Source organism: Ipomoea triloba, chromosome 7 (assembly GCF_003576645.1).
Source record: "Ipomoea triloba cultivar NCNSP0323 chromosome 7, ASM357664v1".
NCBI lineage: Eukaryota > Viridiplantae > Streptophyta > Magnoliopsida > Solanales > Convolvulaceae > Ipomoea > Ipomoea triloba.
In genome coordinates this window covers 16166062-16181750 of record NC_044922.1, presented here as the reverse complement: position 1 = coordinate 16181750, position 15689 = coordinate 16166062, and the positions used below count along the sequence as shown (strand labels likewise).

At 34.6% G+C, this 15689-nt stretch overlaps 3 protein-coding genes, 1 long non-coding RNA gene and 2 other non-coding genes across 8 annotated transcripts in view; 1 reads left to right on the top strand and 5 right to left on the bottom strand.

The window, feature by feature from the left end:
* Window positions 1–1293, bottom strand: part of LOC116025258 — a 6485-nt gene extending 5192 nt beyond the window's left edge. Inside the window, exon 1 of the long non-coding RNA XR_004099633.1 lies at window positions 1168–1293. This is a non-coding gene — a long non-coding RNA (uncharacterized LOC116025258). The remainder of the gene's footprint in view (window positions 1–1167) is intronic.
* A 317-nt stretch (window positions 1294–1610) lies between these two features.
* Window positions 1611–5184, top strand: LOC116025254 (E3 ubiquitin-protein ligase RZFP34-like). Of its 3 annotated transcripts, none has more exons than XR_004099632.1 (12): window positions 1611–1771; window positions 1903–1990; window positions 2083–2142; window positions 2611–2643; window positions 2739–2816; window positions 2902–2945; window positions 3040–3080; window positions 3191–3273; window positions 3357–3518; window positions 3830–3871; window positions 3957–4171; window positions 4878–5184. XR_004099632.1 is itself a non-coding variant. In XM_031266421.1 (11 exons), exons 1-11 carry the CDS (start codon window positions 1716–1718, stop codon window positions 4113–4115), a joined length of 846 nt encoding a protein of 281 aa, XP_031122281.1. In that variant the 5' UTR covers window positions 1611–1715; the 3' UTR covers window positions 4116–4398. The 3 variants fall into 3 exon arrangements, 1 of the variants encoding a protein (XP_031122281.1); XR_004099631.1 differs by having other exon boundaries at window positions 4471–5152; XM_031266421.1 differs by lacking the exon at window positions 4878–5184 and having other exon boundaries at window positions 3957–4398.
* Window positions 4492–4905, bottom strand: LOC116024217 (SHUGOSHIN 2-like). Its single transcript, XM_031265117.1, has 2 exons — window positions 4847–4905; window positions 4492–4747 (listed from the first exon to the last, which is right to left on the bottom strand). The coding sequence occupies exons 1-2, from the start codon at window positions 4903–4905 to the stop codon at window positions 4492–4494; spliced, it is 315 nt and encodes a 104-aa protein (XP_031120977.1).
* Window positions 4993–6983, bottom strand: LOC116025257 (SHUGOSHIN 2-like). The gene is made up of 6 exons (XM_031266423.1): window positions 6426–6983; window positions 6037–6074; window positions 5829–5937; window positions 5711–5734; window positions 5513–5620; window positions 4993–5101 (listed from the first exon to the last, which is right to left on the bottom strand). Exons 1-6 carry the CDS (start codon window positions 6564–6566, stop codon window positions 5000–5002), a joined length of 522 nt encoding a protein of 173 aa, XP_031122283.1. The 5' UTR covers window positions 6567–6983; the 3' UTR covers window positions 4993–4999.
* On the bottom strand, window positions 6912–6996 carry TRNAY-GUA. The gene is given in 2 exon segments: window positions 6912–6947; window positions 6960–6996. It is a non-coding gene; the product is annotated as a tRNA-Tyr (tRNA).
* Window positions 6997–12647: 5651 nt separating this feature from the next.
* Window positions 12648–12733, bottom strand: TRNAY-GUA. The gene is given in 2 exon segments: window positions 12648–12683; window positions 12697–12733. It is a non-coding gene; the product is annotated as a tRNA-Tyr (tRNA).
* Window positions 12734–15689: the final 2956 nt, after the last annotated feature.

Below are 15689 nucleotides of genomic sequence, written 5' to 3'. Positions count from 1 at the left end.
TTTTTTATTTTTTTTTTTTTTTTTTTTTTTTTTTTTTTTTTTTTTTTTTTTTTTTTTTTTTTTTTAATCTCTCTTCAAGCTATAGTTTTAGAATTATTATTATTACAACCACCACCACTTATTATTATTATTATTATTATTTTTATTATATAACAAATAATATGTTCATTTTCAAGAAAATGAACCTAACATAACAAAATATAATTTTTTAATTTTCAATTAAACAGAAAAATTTAGTTTTATAGCCTAAACACTAGAAAATTAAAATATTTTTTTGAAAAATGAGTCATTTTTCTAGAAATCATTTTCTAGAAATGGGACTGTGGCATTGCAGTGAAGATTCCTCCAGGCATCCAGATAGATTTTAGCTTCCTCCAAGATTTTGCCTTGCTGCACAGTGCTGTTGTCCCAAACCTTCTGGTTCCTTACACCCCAGATCCTCTAACACTTACTTAAAAGCAGACATAAATCGTATAATCGTATGACTTGAGGCTTTCTATATTTTTACTAACCCACTCATCAAAATGACAGTCAACATCTACGACACACCCATTAATGTTGTTCCATCAAGATTTAGCCACCTCACAATTTATAAAAATATGATACGTAGTCTCTACATCCTTAATGCACATTTTGCAAATCAAAGGGCAGTCCCCCTTTCTCCTTTTTAGGTTGTCAGTTGTGGGCAGAACGTTGCATCACGCTTGCCAGATAAGAACCTTAGCCTTGGGGGAAGAGATAATTTCTAGAACTTACATGGCGTTTGGTTGAAATGAGGAAATTGAGAGGGAAAATGAATTGTAATTCCATGGAAAAAGAATAAAGTGAAAATTTAAATTATATTATTTGGTAGGAATAAATAGAATGATTAGCTTTCGAAAGAGAAAAAGTGAATAAAGACATGTTCTTATATATTATATAATAATCATAAGAAGGATAAAATGGTAATCTATAATCGAATTACAATTCTCAAAAGTGTGGAATTATAATTTCTAGGGGACACTAGGAATTACAATTCCATGGTTAGAGGGAATTATAAATCCGTGAAATTGTAATTCTTTTTTAACCAAACCATGAAATTGCAATTCTTTTCCAACCAAACTATGAAATTGCAACTCAATTAAGTGTGATAGGAATAAAATTACAATTTCATCCTACCAAACATACCATTAGATCATTGCAGACTGAATTCTGAACCGACCTCCACCGTCAGAGCTATGTAGCAACTTTCCTTAATTATCACAAAAAAAAAAAAGTTTTTGGGTTTGGATATTTCTTATTCTTTCTACAGTTCTGGAATTCTGAATTTCTGATGACCAGGTAAACACTGCCGGATATTTATAGGTTTGAAATTATCTCCAGGGAATCAACCACTAGTTATTCGCCACGTATCTTCGATGGAGATTTTCTTCAGCTCCGACGACGTGGTGCCAAGTCACCGTGTTCCATACTTATCCAAAATCTAATGCGCGTCAAGCCCCGATGAATGTCTGTAGCAGTTTTGTCGTTTTAAAAAAAAACGATATTTTCATCTTCTAAACCCGAAAATGGCCGTAGGTTTTCTCGTAATTATCCAAACCTTTCGTCATTTTCCCGCCATATATAAGGGGTACATATATAAGATCATGTGCCACGTCCATTCATCTGTTCAAATTTAAACGCAACATTTCTCAGGATTGAAATAGCTCATCGCGGAAGAAAGAAAGAAAGAAAGAATGGATTCTAGATTTGAAGATGCACCTTCTGGGTCTGAATCATCTGGAAATTATGGGTATTAATTTACAGAATATTTTGTTTCTTGAATAAATGCGGCGTATTTGGATTGATTTTTGTGTGTCCTGGATGTTTATTATGCCGTTGATGTGTTTGTTAAAATTCCTCAATGGGGTTGGTTTATGTCAGGTGCAAGCATTACAGAAGGGGGTGCAAGATCAGAGCACCCTGTTGCGACGAGGTTTTTGATTGCAGGCACTGCCACAATGAAGCTAAGGTGAGGTGTTTGATATATCTTCGTTTTGGGTTCTTATGGTGATATGTTTCAGATGTGGAATACTTGAATTGAGTATATTTGCCTTTGCACAGAACGCTTTGGAAATTGATCCCCTCTATCGACATAATATTCCTCGCCATGAAGTTGAAAAGGTAAGCTTTGTTTAATTTGGAATTTTTTTTTTTTTTGGGTGATGAGGAAATCCACATCCACTATTTGAGGGTGTACCGGGTAAATTCTGCTTGGTGATCTTAGCCGGCAAAGGCCTAGGTTGCCCATAATGATCGAATAAAATCAAGAAGGTAAATAGGCTGTATTGCTGGGAGTTGAACTTGTGATTATCAAGCTAACATCCTGAACAATTAGGTCGGGGTTGTCCCCAATTTGGAAGTTTTTGAAATGTAATGATTCTGCCATTCTGATGATAAATACTATAGAACCTGAAATGCAAAGTTAAGACACAATTTGTAATAGTGAATAACTGATGTGGAAAGAAAGTGAAAAAGTTCAGTTGAGTTTAATATGCAATTGACAAATTCTTAAATGACAGGACTTCATTCTCTATCTTCTTTATTTCCATAATATCCTTCTCTGATTTTGTCTCTTTGATGCGATTTCAGGTCATATGTTCCCTCTGCAGAACAGAACAAGATGTGAGTCCCTAAACATTTTTCTGTTACAGGATTGATTGAAACCGGGGAAAAGGTTTTTTAAGGATTTTGCTTTACTTGTGTTGTCTACTTGACAGGTTCAACAAAGTTGTATACAATGTGGAGCATGCATGGGAAAATACTTCTGCCAGAAATGCAAATTTTTTGATGATGATGTAAGCTTTGATTTTCTCAAAAAGCCATATTTTCTGTTTCAATGTGTCTATGATTCCTAACATGATCATACCTCCATGCATTCAGATCTCAAAGAAACAGTACCACTGTGATGAATGTGGAATATGTAGGTGAGATTCTCAGCTTATATCAATAGCTGTTCATGCCCTTATTTTGTTTATTCTTGGCCTTCAAAACTTTTTGATGGATAATCTGCTTTTACAGAACTGGTGGCAAGGAGAACTTTTTCCACTGCAACAAGTGTGGTGAGTTTACCCAATTCCATTGTAAATTTAAAAGCTTTGGCTATGCAAATTTTGTGATTTTTTGAGTGAGTGTCTGTTGGTTTTCACGTTTTCGGACCTACATGGTGTAGGATGTTGTTATTCTAATTTGATCAAGGATGCACATCACTGCATTGAAAGAGCTATGCATCACAATTGCCCGGTTTGCTTTGAGGTAAATTGAAAACATCTAAATGCAATGGAAAACGACAAAAAGAATAGCCAGTTTCTTACATTGGTTTGAAATTGCATTTGCAGTTTCTGTTTGATACAATAAATGATATCACTGTTCTACAATGCGGACATACAATACATTTGGAATGCCTCAAGGAGATGCAGTCTCACTACCAGTATTCATGCCCTATTTGCTCAAAATCCATCTGTGATATGTCAGAGTGTTGGGAAAAACTTGATGAAGAGGTATGAACTGTCATAGTAAAGGAAATATAGTACAAATATGGTGGCATGTGGGGGGTAACATGTTGTTGGCTTGGTAACCACAAAGTTACAAGTTCGACTTCCAAAAGGAGCGTCCTATTGGCCTTAGTTTGAGCCGCTCAGCTATGAGCAATCTAAGTTGATTTACCACCTTGTGGTCCTTTGCTAGTTAGGGTCACTAGGTGGGGTTTACCCAGTGCACACCATTGGGTAGTGACTGTGGGTTTCCCTCGTCACTTAAAAAAAAATGTTGCATGTTCAAGAATTGATTTGTTTGTCATGATATGCTGCAGGTTGCTTCAACTCCAATGCCGGAAATGTACAAGGACAAGATGGTAAGTGGAGAGAACTGATGTTTGATAACTAAGATTAGGTTGCCATAACTTAATATTATTTTGATGGTATTCACAATATGGTTAGGTGTGGATACTATGCAATGACTGTGGGGAAGTATCTAAGGTGCAATTCCACATCTTGGGTCACAAATGCTTGAGGTGCAAATCTTATAATACAAGACAGATACAAGGAGCACCTGCTTCTTCTGCATGCCCTTCTGGAGTTGCAGAGATGGTGACATGAATTCTATTAGTGAATTTTGAAGAAGAAGCAGCAAGCAGAGAAATATGAACAAAGTGGTATAAACTTGTAAAGATTAGAGCTTGATTACATTTCAACCTATGCCACTACCTATAGACTCAAATGTGTTGTAATACTAGTTTGAGCCGGTCAGCCTAGGCTCGTTTACCTCCTTGTAGTCTTTTACCAGCTAGGGTCATAAGGCAGGCTATGAGTTTCCCTTGTCACTCAAAAAAATTGTGTTGTAATGCTATAGGAATGAAAAGAAAAGCCAACTTTCATTTTACAGATGATTTACCAGGTCATTTACTGAGTACAACAGCAATACATGTGCTAACTGCTACTTAAACATGTCCAGAGAGGATGACAAGTGGAGGGCTCAATCTGATCTTCTCATCTTGACATTAAGAGGGACTTGTTTGTAGGACTGCACCCTCCCGGCTGCTCTGCGCAACGGTCTTCCAAGAGAAGTTCTCTTTGAGCAGCAAGATTTGTGTTCCAAGGGAGGAGCAAGATCTTCCTGAGCACGAGCTAGACTGTCGTATTGCCTCGCTATATCTTCAAATTCAGATACCCTCTTGGCTGGCTCTTGCTGCTGCATTCTGGGGCTAGCAGATTGCCTCCTCAAACAATGCCTATACATAATAGGATTCAAGATAATCAATATAGGGAAAATTATCACCAGAAAGCTGGTTTTTTCTGTTGCATTACTGTATATTATCAAGAAAGCTGACCTTTTATTTTCTGTGGATCCCTTTTCTGCAGCTGGCTGGGAGGCAGCTGAACTTCCCATTGCTGAAAAGATTCTGGAAGTTAGTGACCAAAGTTGAAATAGTTGAAAGTAAGCATATGTTTATATACACATATGAATATTGTCTGCATGAAATCTAGCATTTACATCTACTCTTTGAGGCTTGAAGCTTCCTGTTTATTTTACTAGGATTGATATCTGCATTTGGTACAGAATCCCCAACTCCTGTCTCCTTATCCTACATAAAAGAGCACAGAAATAACAATTACAAGAAAATTTGTTGATTGTATAGTTCGTTTACTAATAAGAGAAATTCTTCAATTCTTTAGAAAAATGAAAATTTTGGGAAAGGAAAATAGAGAATACGTTTACTTGAAACCATGGTTGCAGTAGGCGCTAGGCGTTAGTCGTGTGTGGGTGTTTGTCATATATATATATATATGTATGTATGTATGTATAAAATAAAAATTGGCAAGATTGATTCGGCTGAGTTGGGCACTAGACGGCACCTAGGGAGCAATTTGTCTCAACCTAGGGGCATCTAACGCTTAGGTGGCCGCCTAGGCCGATTTTTGCAACAGTGCTTGAAACATATAGAAAATAGGTGGAGAATGAAAAACTAGAGAATTGAAGTAAACACAATCTGTACCTTTACATCCCGTTTCTTCCCCGCTTTGAGTACCGCTTCCTTTAGATCCAGACTCTTTGCTTTTAGTACTGCATCCTTGCATACAAGTTCATGCTGAAGTGCCTTTACCTGCATTAAGCAACCATAAATTACAAAAAGAAAATGGAGTGCACAAAAGCAGCCTGCCTCAATGTTCAAAGTTCAAAATGACTACTTTACCTTTTCTTTATTCAAGTGAAGTTCCTGCAACAGACAAAAACATCATTCAACCATATGATTATTATAGAACAAATTTTCAGATTAAGGTTTTGTCATTACTGAACAGACAGACACTTACAGCCAACATGTGAGTGTTGGATTGAGCAAGATTCCAGTTCTGCAGCTGCACTCTCTGAACTCCAACTCTCAGTTTCTTAAGCTCCATTCCAGTCATTTCTATTATTTTGCTGTTATATCAATTTAGAAAGAAGAAAAGTTGAATGATGAAAGAGCTGAATGGAAACTGAGAAACCAAGTGGAAGAACAAAAAACATTGAAAACCATACTTTCTGTCTTGAATGAGTTTCACCAATGCAATGTTTTCCTGTTTCAAGTATCCATAAAAAAGGAAGATTAGAGTTCCATAATTGCCAAACTTTTGTCCCCCTTCTCCCTTCCTTGTGCAGCATATAATATATAAAATATAATTTCTAATTGAGATGTAACCCTATATTTCAATTCTTTCACGCACTCTCACCGAAAAAGAGTTTGCCTGGACAAGATTATTAATCTAGTCCTTTGTCAAACATAAACTATATAAAATATAAATTTTTAGATGAGACAACTTATCTTTCATTTTTTTTCACCTGTGAATCCTATTTATTTCAAAATACAAACATGGGAATCAAAGAAATATCTGTTTGATTGAAAGACCCTTACTGGAAAAAGAGTTTACCTTGATAAGATCATCAACACAGTTCTTTGTCGAACGGTTACCCATTTCGATATCGATTGAAGGTTTGAGCTGTGGCAGAGAAGTTTTGATGTCTGACAGCCTCTTCCTCACAATGCTTCCAATGGATGACCTTTTCACCATTTTCTGCACCCACCCCTAAAGCCTCACTCCAATATTTCAAGAAAACTCAGCCGCATTAACAAAGAGAGGACTATATTATTGGGCACTTTCTTCTAGACAGAGGGATGTATATAATATATATACACACATATATAAAGCACAAAAGAGTGGCGCCAAAACTGGTTTTGAATTGCAGAAGCGTAAAGGGATGTGTGTGCTATGTAAATTAAAGAGAAGATGGAAGAAAGCCTAAGGTGGTGGGATTCATGCGGTTCCAGAATTTGAGCGAAAGGGATACAAAGTATACAAATAAAAGAAAAGGCAAAAGCGACGTTCCTCGGATTAGAGAATACATAAAAATTGTAATCCGACCTGCCGGATTCGAACCAGCGACCTAAGGATTTCAGCAACCAACTACAGTCCTCCGCTCTACCAACTGAGCTAAGGTCGGATTGCATTGATATAAGACATATTACTCATAATAAATTATGAGGGACTCTCTTTTGAAACGAATCACGATAAGATAAAAATGTAATACTTATTATGAAAAGTGTAATATTAATTATGAATAAAGTATTTGTTATTTATAATAGAAAATGTAATACTTTTAAATCAAAATGTAAAAATATTGAATGTTTTTTTCAAAAGTACTACATTTTTTGTTATAAGTAACACATATTTTATTCATGATTAGTAGTATTACATTTTCATTTTAACTCGATTCGTCTTACAAACAAGGATATGAAGATAGTTTTACACAAGTTTTTACCTAAATTTATCAATGTTACAAAAATCACGCCTAGGCACTAGGCGGTGGCCGGCCGCCTAGAATTTCGGCGGAATTGTCGTTCTGGGTTGCTAGTTAGTTATTTTTTCATGTTTTTTAAATGGGTTATTTCGCTCAAATTGACGCCGTTTTTAGTGAAATAACCCTAAATTGTTCAAATCGGTCGCAAACACAACAAAATTTGAAATCATGTACTCTAATATTAATACTTTGTGAGTTGTGACTTTGTGTTGTGTTTTTATTTTTAAAATCTTTATACAATTTACAATTTTAGATGTTTTTTAGGTTAATATTTAATATTCTAATACTAACTATTAAAGTATTAAATAGTTTATAAATACGAAATATATATATATATGATGGATTTAATTAACCCGGGATAGCCCGAATCATTAAACCCGAATAAATAATAGTAAATAGCGAATATACGATTCGATAGGAAAGATAATGGACGAATGTCGCGGGGACAATTATTGTATTAACTATAGTGTGTAAGAGTATTACAAAGGGTGTTGTATTAGGACCATTAGGATAACTCTTGTTAAGACAACAATGGGTTATTTTATACTACAAAGCTCTCTAACCGCCCCCCTAAAACGGGGGTTGGTTGTAACAAACTTTGACCGTGGGCCCCCGAGTCCTTCTTTGACCGAGCCCTCAAGACCGACTTGGGGTCGGAAACCCGGCCGAGGTCCAAGGTGCCGACTCGGGGTTGGCACCAACCACGGCCCAAGGCCCAAACGGAGGTCTCATGTGTCGACCCGGGGTCGACACCCACCACGGCTCAAGACCAACCCGATGTCCAAGGTGCCGACCCGAGGTCGATACCAACCACGGCCCAAGTCCTCCGAAGTCATGGAGTGCCGACCCGGGGTCGGCACTTGAGCCATGGCTTATACGGAGCTTGATCTCGGGTTCGGGTTCGCTTGCTCCGCCCTTCCGGGTCGGTTCGCTTTGCTCCACTTCCCAATATATCCATCAATATATATATCTAAAAACATAATAAGTTTCAATCTAGGTTATACTCCTGATTTATGTCTGTTTTTTCTGTTAAATTTTTGTATACATTATGCTATAAGAGTTGTACTATACAATTTTATGGACAAAAATAGCATTGTCGTTATAACTTCTGTTATGTTTCCCATTATTATTACTATGTAATATTTTTTTATTTTATTCTTCAAAGTTAATAATATAATGTGTAAACATGCTATTATAATGTATATATATTACCGAGTTTCTTCTTCTTCAATTTTTCTTCTTCTTCTTCTTCTTTTTTAATGTGTACTGTACACATGAATATATATTCATGTGTACTGTACACATGAATATATATACATTGTGTACTGTGTACACATGAATATATATACATTGTGTACTGTGTACACATGAATATATAATGTATACACAGTACACATTGTTTTTGTTTTTTTGTTTTTTTTTTGTTTTTAATTAAAAAATAGGGCTTGGCCAGCGGACTAGCACGCAGCCCGCACGAGTCGCGGGCCAAGCCCATTAGGCCCACTATTTCGCAGGCCTTTTTTTTTTTTGGTAACCTTAACCGTGCGCCTCAGTGCGGGGGCGGAGGCGGGTCAACCCGCAAGCTTTAGCCTACTTTAACAGTACTACTCTACTCACCAACCTCTCTTGTCACCATATATATATACCTCTCCCTATCGTTATAGGTTTGTATTTTTCCTTTAACAAGGGTTTTGATGGTCAAGACATTGTCTCCCAAGTGCCTCTCTCATTTTCCCTAAATAATTTGGTACGCCATTTTATTCACACTTTTTTGTTTTTGTTTTTTTTTTTTGTTTAATATTAATTACTAATTAAATCTAATCCGATTCCTTTTACTTTTGTGTAGCGTAAGATGAGGCAATCATATGAGTCGATAGAATCGATGTTAACGTTTTCTCTTTTTAGTGCTGTTCAGTCTAGCAATGCTGCAACCACTGAGGTATGTGTGAATTATATTCTACTTTTTAATAGGGCCTGGCCAGCAGGCTAGCACGCAGCTTGCACAGGTCGCGGGCCAAGCCCGTTAGGCCCGATATTTCGCGAGCCTTTTTTTTTTTTTTTTTTTTTTTTNACGAAATATATATATATATGATGGATTTAATTAACCCGGGATAGCCCGAATCATTAAACCCGAATAAATAATAGTAAATAGCGAATATACGATTCGATAGGAAAGATAATGGACGAATGTCGCGGGGACAATTATTGTATTAACTATAGTGTGTAAGAGTATTACAAAGGGTGTTGTATTAGGACCATTAGGATAACTCTTGTTAAGACAACAATGGGTTATTTTATACTACAAAGCTCTCTAACCGCCCCCCTAAAACGGGGGTTGGTTGTAACAAACTTTGACCGTGGGCCCCCGAGTCCTTCTTTGACCGAGCCCTCAAGACCGACTTGGGGTCGGAAACCCGGCCGAGGTCCAAGGTGCCGACTCGGGGTTGGCACCAACCACGGCCCAAGGCCCAAACGGAGGTCTCATGTGTCGACCCGGGGTCGACACCCACCACGGCTCAAGACCAACCCGATGTCCAAGGTGCCGACCCGAGGTCGATACCAACCACGGCCCAAGTCCTCCGAAGTCATGGAGTGCCGACCCGGGGTCGGCACTTGAGCCATGGCTTATACGGAGCTTGATCTCGGGTTCGGGTTCGCTTGCTCCGCCCTTCCGGGTCGGTTCGCTTTGCTCCACTTCCCAATATATCCATCAATATATATATCTAAAAACATAATAAGTTTCAATCTAGGTTATACTCCTGATTTATGTCTGTTTTTTCTGTTAAATTTTTGTATACATTATGCTATAAGAGTTGTACTATACAATTTTATGGACAAAAATAGCATTGTCGTTATAACTTCTGTTATGTTTCCCATTATTATTACTATGTAATATTTTTTTATTTTATTCTTCAAAGTTAATAATATAATGTGTAAACATGCTATTATAATGTATATATATTACCGAGTTTCTTCTTCTTCAATTTTTCTTCTTCTTCTTCTTCTTTTTTAATGTGTACTGTACACATGAATATATATTCATGTGTACTGTACACATGAATATATATACATTGTGTACTGTGTACACATGAATATATATACATTGTGTACTGTGTACACATGAATATATAATGTATACACAGTACACATTGTTTTTGTTTTTTTGTTTTTTTTTTGTTTTTAATTAAAAAATAGGGCTTGGCCAGCGGACTAGCACGCAGCCCGCACGAGTCGCGGGCCAAGCCCATTAGGCCCACTATTTCGCAGGCCTTTTTTTTTTTTGGTAACCTTAACCGTGCGCCTCAGTGCGGGGGCGGAGGCGGGTCAACCCGCAAGCTTTAGCCTACTTTAACAGTACTACTCTACTCACCAACCTCTCTTGTCACCATATATATATACCTCTCCCTATCGTTATAGGTTTGTATTTTTCCTTTAACAAGGGTTTTGATGGTCAAGACATTGTCTCCCAAGTGCCTCTCTCATTTTCCCTAAATAATTTGGTACGCCATTTTATTCACACTTTTTTGTTTTTGTTTTTTTTTTTTGTTTAATATTAATTACTAATTAAATCTAATCCGATTCCTTTTACTTTTGTGTAGCGTAAGATGAGGCAATCATATGAGTCGATAGAATCGATGTTAACGTTTTCTCTTTTTAGTGCTGTTCAGTCTAGCAATGCTGCAACCACTGAGGTATGTGTGAATTATATTCTACTTTTTAATAGGGCCTGGCCAGCAGGCTAGCACGCAGCTTGCACAGGTCGCGGGCCAAGCCCGTTAGGCCCGATATTTCGCGAGCCTTTTTTTTTTTTTTTTTTTTTTTTTGTAACCCTAACCGCCACTCCAGTGCAGGGGCGTCAACCCGCGAGCTTCAGCCTACTTTAACAGTACTACCCTACTCACCAACTTCTCTTGTCACCATATATATCTCTCCCTATTGTTATAGGTTTGTATTTTTCCTTTAACAAGGGTTTTGATGGTCAAGACATTGTCTTCCAAGTGCCTCTCTCATTTTCCCTAAATAATTGGGTATGCCATTTTATTCACACTTTTTTGTTTTTGTCTTTTATATTAATTACTAATTAAATCTAATCCGATCCCTTTTACTTTTGTGTAGCGTAAGATGAGGCAATCATATGAGTCGATAGAATTGATGTTAACGCTTTCTCTTTTTAGTGATGGTCAGTCTAGCAATGCTGCAATCATTGGGGTATATGTGAATTATATGCTACTTTTCAATAGTTGTGTAGCTAGATATGGAGTGTCAGAAATCAAATTTAATAAATTTATAACATATTTGAAAAGAAAAGGTGGGAGAGTATGAGAAATTGATTAGATTGGATAGATTTATTATTAGTTTTTACTTAAAAATGATTTAAGGATCGAAAAATTAGACTGTATAAATTTATAAAATTTATATCATATATATATATATATATATATATATATATATATATATATATATATATATATATATATATATAATTGATTTATTGGATTGAAATGGAATGAAATTTTTCTTTTTATATTTTATTGTGATGTTAATGTGTTTTTACAGTTTTAAGCGATTCAAAATTAATTTATTATTCTATTATAATAAGGTAAAATAATGAATACAAAAAAATTAAGTTATAAAGAATATCATTAAAATTTATTAAACGTTAGATACTACAGAAAATAATTAAAAATTATTATAGACAAAATTATTATACTATCACAATTAGAGATATAAATAAATAATAAATAATAAATATTTTAAATAGAACACATAATGTTTGACCAAGTTTAATGAAAGTGGTGCAAATAACAAATTCTATTTACGCCACCTATAAAGCTATCAAACCTATTAAATGGTGGTGTAAATAGAATTTTGGGTGGTACAAATAGAATTACCCTTTATAAATCGGAAACTCGACAGTAAATTTTTTCAAAATGTTCTGGAGTTGTTATTGTAATTAAAAAATTCACCCCCGCCCCACCAGGTGCGGGTGGCCCACTAAGGATACACACTATTTATTATCTTATTAATTTTTTAACAGATAATATTTAAATTATTTACACACAATAAAAATAATAAAATTAATTAGTTATATTAAAATATAAAATAATAGAAATATTCAAATATAATAACTAAAGTGTTAATTTTTTAAATAAACTTATTAATTTAAAACTAAAAATAGTAAAAGTTATAGAAACTGTTATAAGTATCTTACTTTACAAAGGGATACAAAGTTGAAAGAAAAGAAAAGGCAAAAGCGACGTTCCTCAGATTCGAGTATACATAAAAAAGATTAATCCGACCTGCCGGATTCGAACCAGCGACCTAAGGATTTCAGCAATCATACTACAGTCCTCCGCTCTACCAACTGAGCTAAGGTCGGATTTGTTATTTAATTGGAATAGGATATATAACTCGTAATAAATTTATGAGTGACCCTAAGATGAAAATGTAATATTTATTATGAAACATGTAATATTAATTAAGAATAAAGTATTTGTTACTTATAAGAGAAAATTTAATATTTTTAAATCAAAATATAAAATTATTACATTTTACCTTACAAGTAACAAATATTTTTTTCATGATATTTTTTAGTACTACTGATTTTGTTACAATGTAGTATCTGTTCATGTTCATAACTAGTTTTTTAATCTACTGATTATTGAAGCACAAAGAGTCAGTACCAACCCCACTAGGACTTGAAACAAGGATGCACTAAACTCGTTTTGTACATCTCCATGGATCCTTGTTTGTGAGACAAGTCGGCTTAAGATAAAAATATAATACTAATTATAAATAAAATATTTGATGCTTTAAGTAGACCTGGCAATTATCGACACGACCCGTTAACACGACACGAAACTAGATACAAAAATAACGTGTTAGTGTTTAGCCTTAACGTGTCCCGTGTCGTTAACGGGTTGACCCGTTAAAGACCCGTTAGGTTTCGTGTCTTAACGGGTCAACCCGTTTAACCCATTAAGAACCCGTTTAACCCGTTAATATTATCGTGTTAACCCGTTAACACGAACCTGTTAATAACCCGCTATGAACCATTGTTATAATGTTATTTTACTTATTTAATAATTAATATAAAAGGAAATTAAAAACTAAAAAGCCTAAAAGGAAAGTTATATTTATTCAAGTGGGAATTTACATGGTTTCTGGTTTTAGCTCAATTCTTACCGTGAAATTGTCAAAGGCTTCAAGAATAAACCTTAGATCTCCAAATACTCCCTTGAACTCTTGAAGGCTGAACTGTTGATGCTTTACAAATAATCTACTCCATAATACTTTGATCGTCACTACGTACGGTAAGTTCATAATACTTACAATTCTGTATGTTTAATTTCTTTGTATGTAATATAAAGCTTTCGGCTGTCATTGCAAACTGTAATATATATATATATATATATATATATATATTAGATCCATGTCTCCGTTTGTAAACTGTATTATATGCATTATTATATTTAATATATATTGTATGCGTTTGTAAACTGTATTATATACATTATATTACTATTTATAAATTTATTTATATTATATATTATAGATTTACATATTGGAATTTGGGATTAGGGAGTTTTTCAATTTTACCTACTGCTAGTCATTATATTGTTTAGAAATTTATATATATTAAGATTTACAGATTATAGATTTATAGTTTATTTGATGGATTGAAGTGTAGGTTATATATTTTTTAATATATATAACTTTATTTCAAATTTTGTGTGCGTGTGTGTGTGTATATATATATATATATTAATAGGTTTAGCGGGTTTAAACGTGTTTCGTGTCGACACGACCCGAAATTTACTAACAAAACGTGTCTATCGTGTCAACCCGTTTAACCCGTTTACTGATCTTGTTCGTGTCCGTGTTAAGAATTTCAACCCGTTAACCTTAACGTGTCGTGTCCGTGTTTAGTCTTATCGTGTTCGTGTCGTTATCGTGTCAACCCGTTAACGAACCCGTATACACGAATTGCCAAGTCTAGCTTTAAGTTCTATTTAACGTGATGTGTTGTGATTAGTTAATTTTACCTGGTACAACCGCCCCATCAGGTAGCCCAATTATTTAGGCATGTTAGTTAACTCTGGTTTTGTATGCAAATCTATAACCTAATATAATTCATTGGAGGAAAGACTGATATTAAAGAGAGAATTGGAAATAATGGATGTCAATAATATAATGCCCATTTTACAATGTGGATGCTAGGTAAAGAGAAAGAATTGTAATGATAGGGTGATAAAACAGAAGAAAGGTAGGGGTAGAGCTGTCAAAACAAGTTTAGCTCATTCTATCCTGCAAAAAGAGTATGTTGATCTTTAAGTTTTATGACCTGTCAAATTATAGACTTTTAAGTCTAGTCCACCAAAATACCAAATGGTAGAGGGGTTTAGCAGATTCATCCGGTTAACCCACTTTGACGGCTCTAAATGTGCCTATACTTACGTGTAAAACTTCCATTTTTCAGCTAAGGAGTTTTGAAGTAAAAAAAGATGGTGAAATCTAAGCCATTGATCTAGTTAAAATCAACAGTCCAGAATGAAGAAAAATTTAAAAAAAAAAATGTGGTGACATTATGGTAATTTTGCATCTAACTAATCCTGACAATATAATACTCCGTAATTATTAGACTTGGCAATTCGTGTATTTGGGTTCATAACGGCTCGACACGATAACGATAAGGCCGACTAAACAAGGACGTACACGACACGTTAAGGTTAACCGGTTCAAATTTTTAACACGAACGCAATTTTTTAACGGGTTAAACGAGTTGACACGATAGACATGTTTTGTTAACAAGTTTCAGATCGTATCGACACGAAACCCGTTTAAATCCGCTAAACCTATTAATATATTAAAAATTAAAATTTAAAGTTAAGTTATATATATATATAAAAGAAATAAAACTTAACATTCAATCCATCAAACAAACTAAACAATATTTAGTTTATAACATTCATAAAATTATAAAATAACATCGATCCAAAAATCATAATTAAAGAAGTTCATACTAGTTTTTAGAATAAAATTGAACACAATAAAAATTTAAATTTCAAATTGTTATGAACATCAATAATTGGTGTAGGATCTCGGCCTAATGTAGTAAATTCATCATTAGTCATGTTCATGATATCTTTTGTTTGAGTGTACCCGTTAAGAACCTATTATATTTCGTGTCTTACTGGGTCAACCCGTTAAACCTATTAATAACTTGTTTAACCAGTTAACATTATCGTGTTAACCCGTTTACACAAACCTGATATATATATATATATATATATATATATATATATATATATATATATATATATATATATATATAT

Excerpts from the sequence above, each read along its gene's own strand:
- LOC116025254 (XM_031266421.1), top strand. The coding sequence starts at position 1,716 with ATGGATTCTAGATTTGAAGATGCACCTTCTGGGTCTGAATCATCTGGA. Across the intron at positions 2,817-2,901 it reads GCAAATTTTTTGATGATGAT|ATCTCAAAGAAACAGTACCA; the intron begins GTAAGCTTTGAT and ends CCATGCATTCAG. Across the intron at positions 3,519-3,829 it reads GGGAAAAACTTGATGAAGAG|GTTGCTTCAACTCCAATGCC; the intron begins GTATGAACTGTC and ends GATATGCTGCAG.
- LOC116024217 (XM_031265117.1), bottom strand. The coding sequence starts at position 4,905 with ATGGGAAGTTCAGCTGCCTCCCAGCCAGCTGCAGAAAAGGGATCCACA. Across the intron at positions 4,748-4,846 it reads GGATCCACAGAAAATAAAAG|GCATTGTTTGAGGAGGCAAT; the intron begins GTCAGCTTTCTT and ends TATTATGTATAG.
- LOC116025257 (XM_031266423.1), bottom strand. The coding sequence starts at position 6,566 with ATGGTGAAAAGGTCATCCATTGGAAGCATTGTGAGGAAGAGGCTGTCA. Across the intron at positions 5,938-6,036 it reads AAACTCATTCAAGACAGAAA|CAAAATAATAGAAATGACTG; the intron begins GTATGGTTTTCA and ends TTGATATAACAG. Across the intron at positions 5,735-5,828 it reads CCAACACTCACATGTTGGCT|GAACTTCACTTGAATAAAGA; the intron begins GTAAGTGTCTGT and ends TGTCTGTTGCAG.